The 19269-nt window shown below is 34.5% G+C and overlaps 2 protein-coding genes across 2 annotated transcripts; both read right to left on the bottom strand.

The window, feature by feature from the left end:
• Positions 1 to 1926: 1926 nt before the first annotated feature.
• Positions 1927 to 9174, bottom strand: LOC128235294 (uncharacterized). The gene is made up of 5 exons (XM_052950107.1): positions 8954 to 9174; positions 7074 to 7713; positions 6813 to 6971; positions 5699 to 5966; positions 1927 to 5598 (listed from the first exon to the last, which is right to left on the bottom strand). The coding sequence occupies exons 2-5, from the start codon at positions 7611 to 7613 to the stop codon at positions 2888 to 2890; spliced, it is 3678 nt and encodes a 1225-aa protein (XP_052806067.1). The 5' UTR covers positions 7614 to 7713; positions 8954 to 9174; the 3' UTR covers positions 1927 to 2887.
• Positions 9175 to 14680: 5506 nt separating this feature from the next.
• LOC128235588 (galactose-3-O-sulfotransferase 2-like) lies at positions 14681 to 16941 on the bottom strand. Its single transcript, XM_052950398.1, has 3 exons — positions 16921 to 16941; positions 16371 to 16411; positions 14681 to 16013 (listed from the first exon to the last, which is right to left on the bottom strand). The coding sequence occupies exons 1-3, from the start codon at positions 16939 to 16941 to the stop codon at positions 14681 to 14683; spliced, it is 1395 nt and encodes a 464-aa protein (XP_052806358.1).
• Positions 16942 to 19269: the final 2328 nt, after the last annotated feature.

The following is a 19269-nucleotide window of genomic DNA, read 5'->3' as shown; positions in this document are numbered from 1 at the left end:
CTGGCAATGTAGGAGTGGTTCATAACACGAACATTTGCTTGGCTTTTGATTATATTTAACGTTTCATTCTTGACCAAAGCCAACCGAATTGACGTTAACAGTTGCTTAGCGATTGTCTATATTGTAAGTTTTTGCCTTGACCAAAGCCAACCAAATGGCCATCAACGATTGCTAGATTATTGTTTATATAGTATCTTTCTTGATGAAAGCCAACCAAATGGCAATAAGCGATTGTTTGACTATTGTTTATATTGTAAGTTTTATTCTTGACCAAAGCCAACCAAATTGCCATAAGCGACTGGTAGATTTTTGTTTATATTGTAAGTTTCTTTTTTTGACTTAAGCCAACCAAATTATCTTTGTTTGATTACTTCAGAGATCAGTGGGAAGTTCTTAAGGATACTATGTGTGTTGCAAATTTATCTTTGTCACTTTGATTTGTCCAGTTATCGTAATAACTGAACCTACGGGTGTAGGATGTTTTTATAACGTAAGAAAATACCTTGAAGAAAATAAAATAATTGTAAATAGTTTGAAAACAAATGCAGGCGAGCACGACCGTTTCAGACGTTACCAGATCAGCTTCTGGCATTAGCTTTTGTCTATACTCCATGGCGTACAACACACTAGCTTGTGGTCAACAAATAGCTTAGTTGAAATACACTTGATTTAGCCATTACCTTATGGTCGGTTATCACCGCAGTTTAGTTCTCATTTGAGTGATCCAGAGCCCGTATTTACTAACTACTTGTGTAACAGTTTAAGACTTAAAATTGAAAATTTATGTCATTGGAAAATTCCTGTGGCAAAAGCATAAAGCATTAAAGGTGAAAATAATTAAGTATAAAATGAAGAACATATTAATTATTTCAAAGAGTTTCACAAACCTTTTCGGCAGAATGATAAAATAATAGACGTATTCTGTTATATTAAAAGTTTGCTTTTCCAAGTTTGAGTTAAAACAAGCTCAAGAAGTTCGTGAATATGGGCCAAGGGGCAATAATTACAAACAGTGTCAAGTCTGAGTAAAGACTCAAGACTCAAAATTGCAAATGTTCAATTCATTGCAACTTTCTTCTAACATATATTTTTGTGAAAGAAATGGAATAAAAATGATTTTTTAGTCTTAACTCAGACTTACGAAATTATGGCCCTAGGGCGTAACGATAAGAACCGCGCCACATATATTGATAATGTAAAACAATATATGTTTAGTCATAAATTCCTGTACCAGAATGTTATTAAGTTTTGCAAATTGTACATGCATCCTAAAATGATAAGGCCACTGTACTCGTATGTCTTTGCCATAGGACTTAACATTTATTCATTAAAAGATTCATATGTTAATGAGCATCACGAGCAAAGAATGAACATAATCAAGCCGGAATAGACGCTTTTTAAATCGATACGCTTTTTTGTTATTCCGTTCCAGATTACTTCTGTCATGCTGATACTGGGTATGATTAGGCTTATGCTTTTAATTTTGTCTTTATTGGTAAGTGTTGCGATAAATGTTAAATTAAGTGCTGATACACTTGTTCAAGCCCCGGGTTCGTTCTTATTTCAACTACAGAAATGTGTTAAGCACTTGTATTCTTCAAAATGATCATTTCTACTAAGATTCAGAACAATCTTTTAAAAATTGCACCAGAAGGTTGCTCTACAAGCAACAGACCGACCGACTAACCAACTAAACGACTGACGCTATAATGACTCCAATATACCGCCATTTAAGGTTGTTTGGGCGGTTATATTATTATTCACCAACAAGAACGAGATTTGCAAAACTTCACCTCTTACATGTCAAATAATACAGTTATCTTGCGATTAAATCATGTTTTGCGTTGTTTTATGCAGGTTTTTTGTAAACAAATGACTTGTTGATCATAGATAAGCGTTAGTTGACATTATTCTGATACAAACAAAAACTGGTTATCTTTATTGAAGTTTATCTCTAAAGGAGTATTATTGAACAAAACTAATTGGTATAAGCACACTACATTTGTCATCGAGCATTTTTGAATAATAATCATTATTTCATAAATAATTAATAAAACGATATTTCACTGAAATGAAGCTTATTGGTTGGACGAATGACATATCGAGAGTAGTGTGAACTTTCACATCGGTCAACATCTGCAGTAGTCAGCGCTTTTCTGTTTCTTTCTCAATACTTTTGTTCATGGAACTTCCAGAGCAGTGAAAATTTGAAAGTTAACAACGATCACGGTAACAACGTTGTTAACTTGAATAATATAGGCTGGATACCTTAACGATCAAATTATTCAGATATGCTTGCACATGAAATGCATTATTTCTTTGCGTAAGTTATACAAATACAATTGCCTTCACATATCAACTTAATGAAAGAAATAATATCAATTAAAACGATAGTCTTTCTTTAATATATATCTACAACAAAGCTGTTTATTCTAATAAAACTATTTGACTGATAATATCAAGAAAGGTATTGTGGTTGCCTATTCAGGGTGATATCTATATTGTATAACCGATTTGCTGAGCTTTAAATATTTGTTTAACACATAAATAAACAAGCGCGGATTCTTTTGTGTGTTAATTTATTATACAATGGAAGCTACAGGGACAAGCCTTTTAGCAAAACACACTTACATACCCTGTGTAAAGGCACAATCCATATGCATGAAACGCTAAAACAAGAGACACACAACTTATAAATGTTACGGACATAACAAACAAGCATCAACATTTCATTGAAAAAGACTGCGATATAGCACTAGCTCTATCCTCTATCAAATTCACGCAATTCGTTTTTAAAAGTAACTCTTGTTGACATGCTGAACAATGTTTAATAGCAAGTTAAACGATGCCAATGTACTTTGGCTGATGTCCAAACACCAGGGACTGTCTATTCCACGCAAGTATGGAAACCAAGATTTTTAATGTTAGGGTCGACTTTAGGCCCTGGTGAACGGATATTTATTGGTATCGGAAAACTCTCATTTCTTGACCGAAACACTTTGTGATCGATTTCGTAAGACGGAGGCTTGCATGTCTCAGTGATGAATATTTCAATTGCATTAGAGTCAGTGTTGGTTATTTCACATCCCTCAAATTGGCATTCTATGCTCTGTTGAAATGATTTCACCGTTGATACTAGTACTTTGAAAGCATCAAATGATAGCTTTACTTCATCGAGTGAAAATCTCTCAAGTCTTTTCGGAAAATTCAGTTCTGACTCAGAGCAATCTATATGCATTAACTGCAAATCTCTCAAATTGCTCATTGTTTGAATTGTTCTTAACAATTCTGTCGATTTGTACTCTGACCCACTGACATATAATTCAACTATAGTCGTAGAATTTTCAAGAATGCTGAGAACATCTGGCCAGTAACTTTTATCATCGTTTCCGATGTGGTCACCGAGAAAACACGTTTTTATGGGATGTTCACTTATTTTCAAACTGTCCATGCTTACATTCCATAAACAAATGCCGTCTAAGTGTTGACACTTGCTTATATCTAGCTCTCCAATCACATTGACTTTCATCAGGGTCAGTTCTTTCAGATTTGCTGAAAATGTTTTATTCTCTGCAAATGATAGCTTAAACGAATTATCTTTGTCATCTATAGGACGCAAGAAGCAGTAATGTAGTTTCGATGGATTTAAGTGAATTTGTGATAGTTTCACTTTTGCAATCGTCAGTGATGAGAGTGTTTGGCAGTTCGAAAGATCCAAAATATCTGTCAATTCTATAGATCGCAATTCCAATGTGTGCAGAATGTAGCATGCATTCAAATTTGCCGATGTACACCGTATATCCTTTCCGTGCTCTCCATTAATAAACACATACAGCAATGAATCGCGAGACTCTTGAATAGCTTTATTCATTTCGTCAACCTTAATGGAAAACTGCTTATGCCATATACAGGCCAATGAATATATTCCTTCCATTTTATTCCATAGTTCCGGATTTGACTGAGAGTCCATGTGCTTATCAAAAACACATTGCCGCAGAGAAATGTTTATCTCAACTCCATCGTTCTTTGATTCTTGGTATCCCTTCAATGTTAAATCTCTGAAATTGCGCACATCTAAGTACTTGATTCTGTCACAAGTCTTCATCTGGTCGTGTTTCATTTTTAGAATTTTTTCATGCGCTGAGTTTGCTATTTTAGCACTCATGCCACAGGAGAATACGAAAAATTCTGACAAAATGTCTTTTTGCATTTTGCCTTCCAATTTATTTAGGAGCTCCTTCGTAAGATCATCACTTCTCTGTGCGCATACCAAGTACAAACAACACAACATTTCTTGATACGTTGAATGTAGGAAATTGTAGTAACACACTTTTCGTGCAAATTTCTCGCTTTGCTCGTGTTTTGATAAGATACCGGTGCAAAGTGTAAACTTTTCTTCTTCACTGGACAATGTTTTTGTAACCGTTCTTGCATCGAGCATATGTGCGTTGTCTGATTTCAGGCTTTTGAACGCAAGTTCTCCTAGTTTTAAGAGAAGCGTTTTGTATTTATGACAACACTCTGCATCATCAGTGAAACATGGCGGGAGTTCTACATTCTCTTTTTCATCACTACTCTGACTAATGTGAAGTGGTGCCGACTTTTGTTCAGCCCTGATGAGAAGCATATTGAGTATTTGACAATATACCTTGCACCTTGAGTCCACAAACGATTTGTCGTCGTGCCAAAGGCACATGATCTGAACTATTGTTAGCGGGTTGGAAAGGAAGTCCTGAATTCCATCTTTTTCAACTTCCGCTAAAAATTTCACTACGTTTATGCCACATGTATCTTTTTTCAGTCTTTTAGAAATGTTTTCGACAAGAATCCTTCGTGCTCTTTCATCAAGCTTCTGCAAAGCAAGACGATTTTCAAATTCAGTGAATGCTACACAACTATCCGCTATTTTCCCTGGTTTCGATGAAATCAGCAGAACGCAATTGCGAAAACTGCAATGGGGAAGGCAGCAGTGTTTTTGCATGCATGAAGTATGTCTTGAAGGATGTAACCATTCGTCAAGCCCATCGAGAACGATAAGACATCTTTCTTCATTTAAAACTTCTCTTAAGAAGGCCATGTCGTATGTGTCCTTGTGTGCTAAATTTGGTATGATATGTTTGTAAATCATATCATCTACGTCAACGATGCCTGCTTCCACTGAACGAAGGGGCACGAGAAAAAGGAGTTTAAACTCCTCCAGTATTTTCGATTTGTCGATGTATGCACTATTTTCAGTAAACAATGCGCCTTGTCGTCTTTCGTTCACTTTTGAGTTCTTCCTACACCATAGTGTAGTCAGAAATGTACAGTAAGACGTTTTTCCAAAGCCTGTCTTGCCCTCAAGGTATATTGTTGTCGCTCGTTTGTTTTTTCTCATGAAAATTTCATCTATAGATGTAATTGGTTCTTGAAAAGTATTGCAGCCGCTACGAAACATGTCTTCCCTTTTCTTTTCACTCGTTGTTTCTGTTTTCAAATGTGTCAGAGTTGGAATCACAAACATGTCTTCAACTGGTGTCACCTTTTCTTCAAACAACGGACCAAGTGGTAGGGTACTGTAGTATTTATTGTACAATATGCACAAATCTTCAGCAAATCCTGCAATAATTTAAGAAGTGTTAATAACATAAATAATTATAAAACAGTAGTGTGTATTGATATTTTAAACAAATCAATGACTTAATTTGTATGTACTTACCTTTAACCTTTTCGTCGTATTTCATTTTCACGGTGTCTGTTGTTTCTCCATCGTTGGTAGCTGTCTCTCTAGTACTCTGTCGACGAGATCTTTGTTCAATCAGTTCCAGTAACATTGTTATTTGATCTAAACGGGAGGCTATTTGATTTATGAGCTCTCCTTGAGTATCCTGGCATTGCTTGTGCTGGCATTCTTCTGCAGCTTGTCGTTCTGTGGCCAAAATAATTTTGGTTTCTTCCATACTGATTGTGATATTGTTTGATTCGAGCTACAAAACAAAAATGAAGCTTTAACAGCGGAGAATTATATTTTAAGACACGTTAACACACGCAGCATTATGATTTCGACTGTATATTCAAATTCACGTTCCTTTTGGGTTTACGAAATGAAGATTCAAAAGTAATTTATAGTGTAATTAAATATGTTTGTTAAATCGATGTTTAGCAATTCCATTATGATTGATTTTCATACAAATGATACTTTGTGTTCAAATAAAGAAAGTATTAATTTTATCTTATAATTTTATATTAAACAGCAGTATTGAAATTGTACCATATTTTTTCTAGAGGGGGATTATCGATTTGAACCACAAAACAAAATTTCATCCCAAAATACTCATTTAAACAGAGCAACATGTTATATTTTATAGAAAATGTAAAAAATAACATATTTTGCTATCAATCAGGGTTATTGTATTGGGACTCTTTAAATAATTTCATTTTTCTTCAGTGGGCGAATTATTGGTACAGTATACTGTCTTTTCAGTGGATTTTACTGAGTGTGAATGGTACTTGAGTTTATTCTACAAATAACCATACATGATAAATATTATCATACAGAGTTTTTTTATCAGGAGCCTACTTTCTCTCTTTGAAATTTCATCACCAATATCTAGTATTTATCAAGTTATTCAAGAATAAATCAATTTCCGGGCGAAACAGGTATCAAACCGGTAAATATATATATATATATATATATATAATAAAACAAGCACATAATACAAAATTGCAGCTTAACAACTAGTTCGTTTTCTAAAACTGTCGACTAAAATTACTACTTTTTGTCATGTTTTATAAATAAATAAATCAGCATGAAAGTAAAGAAGGCCAAGTACCTCGTTTAGTTGTTCCAAGGCCTGTTTAGCTTCTTGGCGTGTCCCAATGTCCTTTTGGTCTGATAGCAAATTTCTGAGAACTTGAAAAATGCGTGGTACTTCTGTGTTTGGTATTTGCATGTTGGGAGAGTGGCGCAAATTCCGACAATATTCACGAATCTAAAAAAATGATATGAGATATAATTCAATTTTAGTTCTAGACGATAATGCTTATTGTTATGCCAAAGCTCACTGATAAAAAAATAAAAATCAATCAATTACCTCTCCAATGCATTTTACGTCGTTGAATTTGTCTTCAAATAATACACAATTTTCGAAAATGCTCAGCAGCCCATTCAGGTCTGTTTCTTTGGCAGATTTTGCATTGATGTAACCATCCGGAGGACAGAAGCATTTTGCAATCTCCCATGCGTTGGTAAACCAAGCACTTGCATCTGTGTTCTTCAAAGAAGGGGCGCCATATTTATGATTTCTCATTATGAACAAAAGCATGTGGTTGCATAGCTTGTTTGGACATGGCTGCGGTAGAGAGTCATGGAATTTACAAGCACGTGTACCACGAAGAAATGAACATATTCCACGTGTAGGGCACGGTACAACACTTTTCGTCGTGCAACTCGAACAAGACTGATGTTTTGCCGAGTTATTTTCATTGGCGTCATCCACAGCTTGATCTCTAAATGCAGTCATCACATCATTTGTGAACCGAATCAATCCATTTCGTGTAATTTTCATTCCATAAAGACATTTAATGCAGTTTTGTGTTTCTTCGTCTTCAATTATTTCTGCACAAGTTGCCATTTTTATTTTAGTATGTTTTCAAACGATGAAAATTCAAAATGCCGTGCATAATCTTTAACATCCAATGTTTTCTTCGGACATTGCCATTTAGATAAACTCACTGAAAATAAATAACAAAAACAAATTTGTTTTCAGCATCTTCTCGTAGTAGATACGCAATATGCATGAATAAATGCAAATGTGTCAGTAATTTTAGCAGATTTGATTATAACAGGTAATATGACACTGTAGTGTACCCAAATGACTGTTTACCACTTCAAGCCATGGAATACTCAATTACATTACTCCAGCATTACTCCATTTTAACCGTTAAATCTTAGACAATAAAGCATGAAACAAGATGTGTTTATACTCGTCGCCTTAAAATTAAGTTATATGAGTATAACACGGCCATATTTGAGGACTTGCGTAGTAAACTAATTATAGCCTATTTCATAGGATAAAATTGTTATGCCCAAATCAACTTTTATTATTATATGCACCATTAATGTTAGTAGTGGTAGTGGTAGTGGAAGTGGAAGTGGAAGAGGTAGTGGTAGTAGTAGTAGTAGTACTAGTAGTAGTAGTAGTAGTAGTAGTGGTAGTGGTAGTGGTAGTGGAAGTGGAAGAGGTAGTGGTAGTGGTGGTGGTGGTGGTGGTGGTGGTGGTAGTAGTTTCAGAAGTAGCAGCAGCAGTAGTAGCAGTAGCAGTAGCATTAATATTAGTAGTAGTAGTAGTAGTAGTAGTAGTAGTAGTAGTAGTAGTAGTAGTAGTAGTAGTAGTAGTAGTAGTAGTAGTAGTAGTAGTAGTAGTAGTAGTAGTAGTAGTAGTAGTTAGTAGTAGTGGTAGTAGTAGTAGAAGTAGTAGTAGTAGTAGTAGTAGTAGTAGTAGTAGTATAATCATTACTATTGTTATTATTATTATTATTATTATAATTCATTAATATGTTCATAAGTATATCATTAAAAATGTACTTAATATGATTAAACTATAATTTCGAAATAACAAATATGTATGCATTGATATCAAGGCACCCGCGATGCTCGTCTATTGTTATTTTAAGTAGACAAAGGGATATTACTCAACATTCATGAGGCAAAAGATATGTGCCTTTGTGAAAATTTGCGTACTTGTATTGGAAACATGTTAACTCCTTTTTACGTAATTTCTTGAACGGAATTCGAGTTACGGTCAAGGTTAACTTTCAAACAACGACAGCGAGCCGACGGCGACGACGAAATTAACGCATTTACAGTACGTTGAATTTTTCGTCCAACAATGACAACCTAAAACAGCCGTTAAGAGAAAATAAATTTCAAGTAACTACTTCGCAAAAAGATTTAACATATCAAATGCCTTACCTCTTGTCGTTTAAGCTGTTGATTTCCAAATGACAGCTCTCTACATTTTGCACACATTGATATCTAACTTTTAAGTTACTCTCTGAAGTCCTTAAATCCATATATGATGTCTAAGGTGTAGCTTCTTTAGCAGTTACTCTTTTAAGTTAAATCCATTTATGAATAATTAAACAGAAAACATTTTAGTAAGCATAAGTGCTCTATAAGCGTCTTTGTCGGCCTACGTGCAGGCAACTTGTAAATAACATTCTGCTTGACAATCAATACATAGTGGGCAAACAAACTATACAAACTACCGGATGTCGTTATCAAATAAGTCAACATTTATGAGTATTTATTTAAGAATATTTTTTTTTGTACAGATCGGATTGTGTGTTGCTTAATTTAATCGGAATATTATGTTTTATGAGAAAACTGCGACATTATTTCACTCATTATGCAAACTTCATCATCTTCGTTGAATAGCACACACCATCAATGCTCACCCCAAAAGAATTCAAGACCAACGTAATCCAGTTCCTTCATATTAAGAATCCGATACCAACGCAATTCAATTCATTTTCTTTTACATGGTATACATGCAGGATTTAAATAACGTACTAACTTAAGTAAGTCATTGGGCGTTTAACAAAACATCATTTAACCATTTCAATCCATTTTCAGCCTGAAAGCACCACGGTTGATGGGTCTTAGTTACACTACTGCAACTCTTAGAATTCATCGGTGTGTTTTAAGACGTTATATGGTGAGAGCAGTACGGGGGGCAGGCGTCCGCTTCTCGTCCAAAATGGTAATGGGTTTAAGTTCAAACAAAGGTACTCTTTGTCTCCCAAAAATGCATCAGTACTACCTAGGAAACGAACTCGAATGTAAGTTCTATCTGCTTATAGCTGAATTTACAGTCAAGCTAAAATAACGTTTTATAAACTAAACAAGTCAAATGAACGCTAATGCTTAGTGTGTATGCTTACTCATGTGAATGCAAATGCTAATGTCTGTGAGTATGCTTACTCAAGTGACAGTTTATGCTTTGCGTTTATGCTTACTCATGTGAATGGTAAAGCTTTGTGTTTATGCTTACTCAAGTGACTGCTAATTCTATGAGGCTTTGAGTGTGTGTTCACCTCAATTCTGTAACGTCTTGAGTCTTAATTTGCAAAAACTTGAACAGTTTGTTCAACCACTGTGTTCATTGCTTTCGTGTCCTTGACTATCTCTTATTACATATTATTGTGCGAAATTGAATATCTATTTTGCATAAGGCTTTTCCTTAAAGCTGCACTCTCACAGATTTACCATTTTTTACAACTTTTTTTTATTTTTTGTCTTTGAAAGAGCAAAATTTTGCATAGATATCTGCAAACCAATCGTATAAGATAGCTGACAAAAACTCAGATCGTAGATTTTCATACTTCCGTTCGAAAATTAATGTTTAATGGCTTAAACCGTTACTAACGGTTTAAGAAAATTGCATAAAACATCAGTTTTTGAACTTAAATATAAAATCTGCGATCTAATTTTTTGTCAGCAATCTGAATTAATTGGTTTCCATGGATTTTCGCAAAATTGGCTCGATCCAGGACAAAAAAATAAAAAGATGTCAAACCGTTCAATCTGTGAGAGTGCAGCTTTAAAAATCTCACAATATTTTTTTGCTACGTTTGCAGTATCTTTACAAAATCAGCCTTGAAGTCATGAAGGAGGATCCTTAAATAGAAGTCAGATTGTGATAAACGGAAGCTTTTGAAGCTCAATTTTATCAGCATGTTTTCATATCATAAATTATGATTATTATGGTAAATGGCCACTTGTATTTCGTTTTCCATTTAACGAGAGGTATAAAATTCGAATAAGAATAGAAACATAATGATCAATACTCCAAGCACACAATATATCATTTGTACTGTTAATTGTAGATCACATTATTAAGTTCGTGTAGAAGTAGTACTAATAGTAAAGTAGTGGTATTGGTTGTAGTAGTAGTAGTAGTAGTAGTTGAAGTGGTAGTAGCAATAGCAGTATTAGTAGTTGTAGTAGTAGTAGTAGTAGCAGTAGTAGTAGAAGTAGAAGTGGTAGTAGAAGAAGTAGTAGTAGTAGAAGTAGTAGTAGTAGTAGTAGTAGTAGTAGTAGTAGTAGTGGTGGCGGTCGTGGTGGTGGTAGTGGTAGTGGTGGCGGTAGCAGTAGCAGTAGTAGTAGTAGTAGTAGTAGTAGTAGAAGCAGCAGCAGCAACAGCAGCACCAGCAGTGGCAGAGGCAGTGGCAGTGGTAGTGGCAGTGTAAGTGGTAGTGGTATTAGTAGTAGTAGTAGTAGTAGTAGTAGTAGTGGTAGTGGTAGTGGTAGTGGTAGTGGTAGTAGCAGAAGTAGTAGTAGTAGTAGTAGTAGTAGTAGTAGTAGTAGTAGTAGTAGTAGTAGTAGTAGTAGTAGTAGTAGTAGTAGTAGTAGTAGTAGTAGTAGTAGTAGTAGTAGTAGTAGTAGTTGTTGTTGTAGTAGTAGTAGTAGTAGTAGAAGTAGTAGCACACCCCCAGACGGTGCTATTTTCAACTTGAGTTGTGCGCATTTTGGTGTTGGAGGTATGTGTTTGTAGTAAGTTTAAGTGAAAGTCGTTGGTAACTGTTTTTTGTCATTTTCCTATATTTTTCCATACTGTGTATACTCGAAACAGGCAGAACTCGAAAATCGAACTTAAAATGGTAAAGAATTTACCTGCAAACATGTCGATCTATTCAATATTATAACAAAGGACTCGCAAAGCTCAATGTAGTATGCTGAAAGTGATGAAGGTAGAAAACTATCAGGTTTATGTTTTCCAGTGTTCTATTTTACAAATTAATACCATTTCAAAAATTTGAAATATGATGTACTCCCCTGAAATGTTTTAAGATATATAAAAATGATCGGAGCTGGACGTAAACGTCTCGAAGTGTGCATCATTGAAGAGCGGCAGTTAATTGATTTCAAAACACTCCTTAATATATGAATCTTATACTTTAATTTATTTTTTGGTTAATCTATATATTGACCGAGGATAGGTAGAACGAAATCAGTCTAATGCGAACTAGTAGGGAAAAACAAACACGTTGATTGAATGAAAAAAAGGCATTTTTTGATTAATAAATGTTAATGGATCTTGAACTATTTGTCTAAGAGCAAACATGCTGTAAAGTTTGTTTGTTTGTTTCATCTAGCATTAAACATTGCAGATTAGATCACTATTCTTGTCTTAAAGATCACCTGTCAAAGATATCATTTAAGACATTATAACCCATGGTTGGAAATAAGAAATAATATCTTATCTAATCCTGTCAAAGATGAGTGGTAACTGATCAAAAAGATACTAACACAATACTAGAATCAGCATGCGATATGTTCAGTCCTATTATCGGTTTTGATCATCAAAGTTTACATTCTTAAACCCAATGCGTGTTGGAGAATTGGACAATAGCAAATATGAGTAATCTTAACCAGAGTATTATTCTGATATTTAAGTGTTTCATTATAACCGTCCTTTGATAACTGGCGTTCCATCTGTAATCTATTGCCAAGCTCTATTCCATAATGATAGTTTAGTCGGTATTACGGACACCGCCACATATAATGCGGCCAAAACTACGGCAATGCCAAAATGTTATCACCTCTTCGACTAGTAATTGCACGGATATATATCAGGCCCCAAATTCTCGAAACTTCTTAAGTCCCTTATAACAGAATTAAGCTAAGTAAGCTCACTATTTCTGGGTGTTTTTTTTTTTCAATAATTCGGGTAATAGGTACTTTTTAGTGCTTTCATACTTTTGATAGGCATTATCTTTATGATAATCACAATTAACCATTTTTCATTTATCAAAATTCAATTTAAGTATATGTACTTTGGCTAATTAAAATAAGCTACTTAAGCCTGTTAAGCTTAAGAAGTTTCGAGAAATTGGGGCCAGATTTTAAAACTTCCTGTCAATATTTTATTGTGGCTGTCAGTATTGTTCATTAAAGTGGCTGATGGTGTCTGTTTTTGACAATTGCAAAAGCAATGCTTGAATTTTTTAGCATAAATTGCCGTGTACGTACTATTCCTGTCAAGTTTAAAAACTTCACCAAAGACACGTTATTGAAAATAGAGCGATGGATAAAACACGTTTGATACTTGCTCTTTAATTATGTATATTTACAGCATGGGTTACTTCCACTCTTAACGCGGAACACGGTACACATTCACGCAGCGTTACTTCCCTTAGTACAGTACTGATGCAAATCACGTGACCACGTATCATATCGGTCGAGATTGTAAATTATCTTAAATTTCAAATAATTGGGGGGGGGGGGGGGGTTGTATTTTAATCTCAATGCACCTTGAATATTGAAATATGATAAAAAAAGGCCACAAGTGTCATAGTCCAAAAACAGAAGTAAAAATAGATGATAATGGTGGAGATAGATATATTCTGTTTGTCAGGGGAGATCACTGCTTAGGAGATTGCTCAACTCTCATGCTTTGGTTAAATTGATCCCTTTAATAAAGGCACTCGTTCACATTTATTATGTTTGCAACGTTTATTTTATACTTTGTTGAAATTGTGTTATTTTATCAACACTTTCCTGAATACAAACCAAACAGCAACATTCGGAACTCCTCGGCCATTTTCCATCGAAAAACAAACCCGACCGGATGTATATGGACGGTTTAAAATTGCCAGAAATCTTGACAATTAACTACGCTGCAAGTAGATTGCGTAGTTATTTCAGTTTAGCAGTTAAACTTCATGAATTTTCTCTTGGGAATCTTAATTATTTATGCAGTAATACTATTCACTGGCAACCAATTTAAATTTAGATATACAAAACACACATTAAAAGACTTAAATTGATTAATACTATTATTCAAAATTTAAGAACTACTTCTACTTATGACCGTCAAATCTCCGAGGTTGTTTTAGATGAAAAATAGCCGAGGTACATAATAAGAACGGCAACAAATAAAATAAAAGCATCGCCCAGTGGGTAAGTCATAGTGTTTAAAATCATAAAGCTATAAAAAAAATAGATTTACTCTGTTTCAATTCCAACTTAATTGTGCCAGTATTGAATTATACTTAATGTAATTTTACAGAAAATACGTTTACTCATTCAAAGGACACATTTTGTCTGTTATCCATATAGGTAATTTTAAATTCTGATGTCTGGTGACCCAACATACCATTGGTTTCTTCTTTAGGGTATTCGATTTTGAAATCAGGTAAAGAGTAAGGGTTAGGTGTTTAAATAAATAACTGTTTAAATAATGCAAAAACAACGCCCGTATAACACTTTCGGTATGTGTTTGCTTATTAACAATACAAATATTTAATAACGGTATTAGAATGTAAATAAATAACCAACAATACATTGAAAAAGAATATGGATCAATTTTTTGTCTTATTTCAACACAAATTGTAAGTGAAGAGCCAATTATTCATTTTGTCCAATGCTAAATGAGCGTACCTGTATGTTGTAAGCCAACAAACTGTAAGCCACACGTACACATAGCAATATAAGTTGTGTTACGCAACTCCATTTTTTCATCATGTATGTAAATGCTATAAATGTAAATATTGAGGTATCATTTTTTTTTTCAGTTGAAATTATAATTGCAGTTGTTTATTTAATGTTAGGGACAGTTTTATTATTATATCACACTTTAGATGAATGTGCATAGTTAGCCATACTTTCTTTTATTATGCAGTATAACAGTAAATACTAAATGTCCCTCGAACCATACTGGCGTACCCGTATCCGTGTAATGAAACTAATTTCTCCACTAGTCATATCCTTACACTCTTCAATACCGATTGCAAATTGTTCACCCCAACTGGTCTTCGGTATTTCTAAAGGTTGAGCTTTTTCTGCAGCAGGTAAAGCACAGAATTCTTGCACTCGTTTTCGTAGTTCTTTGAAAGCTAATAACTCATCATCGAAATCCTGACCTTCTTCTCGAATCTGCTCTCTTAATCGACGATAAAAGAAATTGTAAATGTCGTAGTCTAGTTTTGCATAGTTTCTGTAAAAGTCTCTATCATATGCTTTTGTTAACTCTGATTCATCTTTATGTCTCGCCACGTTTAAATTTACGAAAAGAATGTCCTTCGTTTGCCAGCGTAACAAGCGACGCATCATAACAACGGAATCTTCAAAATACTCTGCTATAATAACCATAGTGAATTCATGTCCTATCTTTTCTAAGTATTTTTCTGAAGCTGCTTTATCATATTTCTTAAACAATTCTTCCGGAAATCCATATTCAATTGCCATTCGACTTCTTGTCCACGAGTTTGAAGATTTTCCCTTTGGTTCATACTTTGCGGGATCTCGGAGGAATTGCGAGGCAGGGTGTGGTCCCTGAATCATCTTGAATATATATCTTGGTTTGAAATAATTAAGTATGGACTTATACAATTCAAATGGTTCTCTTACGATCCCTATGAATTTGGTGTCTTTAGGCATAAACTGTCTAAAAGCGTTGTAGTTATAAAACACATGGTTGCAAAGAATATCATAATGCTTGCCAGGAGGAGGTCTTAGTATATTGCTATTTGTAAGAGACTCCCGGAGACTGATAATATTTGGATATCCAGCAGGATTTTTGGCCGGTGAAAGTACAAATGTCAAATTTCTTTTCCAACCAAACCTCAGAAAGATATTCTGTGCTGTGGAGCTAGCCGCTTTGTGGACCTTTAGAAAAGCAATATGCTGCACTTCTTCTTTTGAAGCTTCAATCTTTTCAGCGGTGGTTGTTGTGGCGTAAGTATCTGCATTTCCTTTGTTATTTCTAGTGAATTCTTGAACTTTATTGTCATCGATCATATCATCGTTTCTATTTTGAAATGATTCATTTGGAAATGCTTCGTCATCTTTCATATTCGCTACAATCGTTTTATCATGATCGGGTTTAGCAGCTATGTTTTTGTTTAATTCGCCAATCGCTTCAATTACATTGAAGGAAGGATCCACCACCGCTCTGTATGAGCTGTAGCGAATACTGGACAACAGGTGTATAACCAGCAACGCTACTCCAAACACGCAAAACAGAATCCTGGAAAAAATAACGTGGTTTTTTATTACACTTAGAATATTCCCTGGTATCACACTTGTAAATGAATTGCGGTTAGGAAATAAAATTCATAATAAACGTTTAGGCTTTAGTATTTGTATGCGGTGTAAATGTTTTGTCAATGGCCTATGCGGTTTTCTTCATTTTTATAAAAACGGACTTTTTCAATAAAACACTACAGAACGTTCTACAAAAATTGTTTAATGTTGTCATTTTACTGATTGTTGCCTACTACTCGATGCATATAAATTGAAGCATATTCCCTCTATAATTTGCGATCAGATATATCACAGTATGAGATGCTAAATGATTAATGAAGATAAGAAAGCGTAAAAATACCGAAAGCAGTACATCTTTATTGGCTTCCATGGTATCCTCATCTAGAATAAAAACACAAACAATATAGTATAACTGCAAATTAAGATAAACAAGTAGATCTTAGTATATATTTTGTTGTTTTGTTCGCCATGAATTCAAATGGAAGAGTTATTTTCCGTAAAAAATAGTAACAGTACGTACGTTATTTCCAAAATGGTGGGCGAAATAATCGATAAACGCGTGACTGTTTTCCTTAAACATTTACCTGAAAGTTGTTGTAGTTATTACTTTGATATGATAATAAAAAAAAAAAAATAAGCACAATGACTGAAAAAAATACCTTTTAATGTTGTATTAATAAACTTTAATGCGCTTTTTCCAATAGCGGTATATCCTTCACGAAAAATATATTCCAAAAGTTGCATTGATTTCACAATTCACATAGAAATCACCACAGCCATACATTTCTTTCTTTGAAAACAAAATTAAAACTGAAATGTTTCTTTTTTTTCAATATACAATTATTGGACGGTTACATATCAATAAAGATGTAATCAGTATATATACATACCTCAGGTGATTTTACAACCATTTCATTAATTACGCTGTTGAAACAACAAGAAAATGATTAAAGATCTAATAATTGATATTTCTATTTATTATATTTGTATTTTTCATCACTTTTACGAAACGTACTGAAAGTATCAAATTATTTACTGACTTCATAATTAAGAATATAATGTAATTTTCGTTAAATTAAAAAAAAATATATAACGTTCTTGCAATTTATAAGCGATATCAACCGGTTGTCTGGTTATTACAGTGGTTTTGAGAACTTGCTTCTCGCCATGGCGTCCCGGGTTCGATTCTTGAGTTTGGTTTGTGGTAATCAATTCCTATTTGGCAACATTGACGTACATCTACGTACACTAGCGGTTCCGGGGGGGGGGGGGGTTCAAAACAAAAATCGTTTTTTTTTATCTGTCAATATCGGAGTTAAGAAATAAATACGCTCAGAATGCACCATATCAGACTAGAAATTGTTAAAAATTTCTCTTAGGGGTACCCCAAAACCTCCCTGCAGAAATTTAAACTAGTTTATTTTCGGTTTTGAGGGACGGACGATTGTCAAAAGGTTCTGATCCTAAGACACGCCACCTCTAACGTAAATTACGTGAACGTGACCATGAGCTGACTACGCAATTCGTTATTCGAGCCAGTCATTGATATTAACAAAGTTGTGAATGAAACAAGCAGAATGCCTGTGAGTATGGTATCCGTTTTGGGTTACATAGACCTTAAAGCGTGAGCGCATGAATTTAATACAGGAAACCCATTCCTTATGTGATACAAATTGAGAAATTTGATTGAGCCCTCATAAAATGTTACAAAGCTATTGCTATGTAACCCTTCGTCATGGGTGACATGGATATTTGAGATGAGAGCACACTTTATATGTTGGTGCTCCACAATTCTACGAAGTCAGATTTAAATCCATAAATAGTTAAAACGTGATGGCCACAACACCAAGTGATGCTAGGGATTCCATGTTTGGCAGCGCTGTCAATGAGAGCACAAATTGTATATAAAATTATTTCGACAATGCTGCGCATCTTGCATTTCCAGAAATAGTTAAAACGTTATGGTTGGAATACGGTGTTGCACGAGATCAACACTGTGCAATTTTGACCAAGTGACTTTATCATTTAAAATATGAGCATATTTCACGCATGACAAGTCCTTACATGAAGCTCTTTAACTCTGTAGTTTGGTTACATTTGTATTCATTTGTGAAAACGTAGGCATGAGACAAAACCTATAGCTTTAAATATGCAGTCCATATTGTGAAACATCGACTTCCGTGACCTTTCAGTTGAGAGCAATGACTTGAATCCGTTATTATGGTGGCATATTACTGCCGTAAGAAAATTGTTTCGTGTAAACCACTTATTTTCGCGATAAGTGTCTAGCTATCTAGTTAATATTCGCGAAACTTTTTCGGTAAGATAAATATCACAAGACTAAAAACTGGCTTGAAAGTTCCAGAACTGTCACCTGTTACCTTTTTTAGCTGTACAAAATTAACAGGTTGACTAGTTATGGTTTGTGAATTCCACTTAAAGGGACTGTGTCACAGATTGGCACCAAAAAAAAGTTTTTTTTGCTGTAACGAATCTCAGGACAATTATCTAATATAATGTGTTACGCTTTGATATCATAATTGTAAAAAAAAATACTAAAATGTAAAAAAAAATGTGTCGGAGACCGGGTTTGAACCCGCGTCGCCAAAATTGCAGTCCAGCGTCTTACTCACTGAGCTACAAAGGCTTATTCTTATCGGGTGACATAATTAAGCTATACACCTACATCGGTAATATCACGTGATAGCACCAACTAGCAAATCACGCATAAGGAATGAATTCTACCTGGTAGACATACCAAGTTATCTTTTTTAATGGAAAGATACCAAATAACTGCTAAACTTAAATAAATTGTAAACTATGTGGTACTTCAGTTAGTAAGTTTCAATGCATTGAACACATCGATGCCAAGATATGTCAGTTTTCGACAATTTTCTTTTTTTTCTCTATTTTATCATCTGTGAGACTTTAATAAGTAGCATAATAACTGGTTAACTCGATCAGATTCGTGTTATTGCCAACTTTGGAGCTTAGCAGGCTAACGGCGATCACTATCGATTTCTCGTCCCACCATACATTATAAACCTTCCAATCGTCCTATTATTTATGTGAAACTTGATTGAATTCCATTCAATTTATGACTCAAACAAGATGTAAACGGACGGACAAACGTAGTGATTTCTATATGCTTGTTTTTGGGAGCATACAACTTGTATAATAGTGCCAGCGGCATGATAGATGTTGCCTATGGCCTCTTTGTTCAACAAAGTTTCCAAGTT

The sequence above is a fragment of the Mya arenaria genome, chromosome 5, assembly GCF_026914265.1.
Source record: "Mya arenaria isolate MELC-2E11 chromosome 5, ASM2691426v1".
Lineage (NCBI taxonomy): Eukaryota > Metazoa > Mollusca > Bivalvia > Myida > Myidae > Mya > Mya arenaria.
Note: the sequence above shows the minus strand (reverse complement) of the source record. Positions and strands in the feature narration are given on the sequence as shown.